The following is a 1,607-nucleotide window of genomic DNA, read 5'->3' as shown; positions in this document are numbered from 1 at the left end:
GAGGAGGAGAAAGAGAGACAAGGAGAGCGAGGAAGAGAAGGAGGAAGAGGAGGAGACAAACCGGATAACAACCCCCTCAACACCTACCTCGTGCCGCGGTCGATGGCTTTCGACAGCGCCCCCGTCTGCCGCGACAGATGAAAGCCGAGGTCGAGCGAGTGCAGGTGAAGAAATACGCTCTTCGCTACCTGCCGTATCGAGTTCTGAGCGACGCGCGCAAACAAGGCGTTGCGAAGCTCGTTGAAGGCGGACGCCCCGGCGCGAGCGACGCCATCTGTCGGCAGAAACAGGAATTAAACGTCGCGCGACCGACCGTCCCTTTTCGCCCGGTTCGCGACTTTTTCCGCGAACGCGCAAATGCGCGCGCGACGCCATCTGTTGGCGGGAACGGGAACGAAACGACGCGCGATCATCTTTCCGGCGCGGGAAAACCGCAAACACTCCGCTCTGCCGACGTAGATGGCAGCACCGTCTCGAACAAGCGGCGCTCAACAAACGACCGCATCCCCCACAAAAAACAAAAAAAAAACGCAGCGGAAATCCCCGACCGACGTCCCCGACCAATCGCGGAGGCGCGCCGCGCCACTCACAGCCAATCAGGACGGCCGAGACGACGGTGATTCCAGCGATGAGGCCGGTGGGGTCGGAGAAGTTCGCGGTGTACCCGGTGAGGGAGTTGAGTTCGTCGACGGCGTGTTTGAAGAGGAACGGGACCTGCACGTTGAGCACCTGCAGACGAGTGAATTAACGAGGTAACGAGTTAATGAAATCGATTAATTAACCGATTAACTAATGTTAGTATTCGATCGATTCGTTAATCGGTTGATATTCAATCTTGATAAGTAGTGCATTATTGTTGTTAATACTTACTTAATGAATTAATATTAAAATCGGCCCTCCTCCCCTCCTCCTCCTCCCGGGGCGCCTGTGGGTCTACTGTGGCATCGAAGGTGAGGAGGAGGGGGGGAGGAGGAGAGGAGGGGCGAGGAGGAGGAGGAGCGGAGGTGGAGGAGGAGGAGGAGGCAGGGGGAGGACGAGAGAGATGGAGAGCGGGCCGGGGGATCCGCGCGCGCTGTCATGGGCGCGTGGGTCTAGTCGGTGGCAGTCCCGAAGGGTGAGAGGAGGGGGAGGAGAAGTCGAGAAGGAGGAGGGGGAGGAGCGAGCGAGGGGAGGAGGAGGAGCGAGGAGGAGGGTGCAGGCAGGAGGAGGAGAGAGCAGCTGGCCGGGGATCCAGCGCTGCGCGTGATGGCACCGGTGGGTATACTGGTGGCATCGAGGTGTGAGGAGGAGGGGGGGAGAGGAGGGAGGGGGGGAAGGAGGAGGAGGAGGAGCGCGGGAGGAGCCGAGGAGAGGGGGCATGGGGAGGAGAGAGAGAGCGGCCGGGGATCCGTGCTTGCGCGGCATGTGATGGCTGCCGGTTGGTCTACTGGCTTGGCATCGCAAGGTGCAGGCAGGAGGAGGAGGAGGAGGAGGAGGGGAGGGAGCGAGGAGGCAGGCGGGAGGAGGAGGGGAGGAAGGAGGCGGGAGGAGAGAGACGAGAGCGGCGGGGATGCCTGGCCGCGCCGGCGTGAATGGGCCGCCGTGGGTCTACTGGTGCGTCGAAACAG

At 61.7% G+C, this 1,607-nt stretch overlaps 1 protein-coding gene across 1 annotated transcript in view; it reads right to left on the bottom strand.

The window, feature by feature from the left end:
- LOC106819884 (ATP-binding cassette sub-family B member 7, mitochondrial-like) overlaps positions 1-729 on the bottom strand; it is a gene marked incomplete at its 5' end in the record, with an annotated part of 12,658 nt that extends 11,929 nt beyond the window's left edge. Inside the window, 2 exons of the mRNA XM_014824459.1 lie at positions 88-274; positions 591-729. Coding sequence (XP_014679945.1) covers positions 88-274; positions 591-729 — 326 coding nt within the window. The remainder of the gene's footprint in view (positions 1-87; positions 275-590) is intronic.
- Between the last annotated feature and the right edge of the window lie 878 nt (positions 730-1,607).

The sequence above is a fragment of the Priapulus caudatus genome, unplaced genomic scaffold (assembly GCF_000485595.1).
Source record: "Priapulus caudatus unplaced genomic scaffold, Priapulus_caudatus-5.0.1 Scaffold4919, whole genome shotgun sequence".
NCBI classification, from domain to species: Eukaryota; Metazoa; Priapulida; class Priapulimorpha; order Priapulimorphida; family Priapulidae; genus Priapulus; species Priapulus caudatus.
Note: the sequence above shows the minus strand (reverse complement) of the source record. Positions and strands in the feature narration are given on the sequence as shown.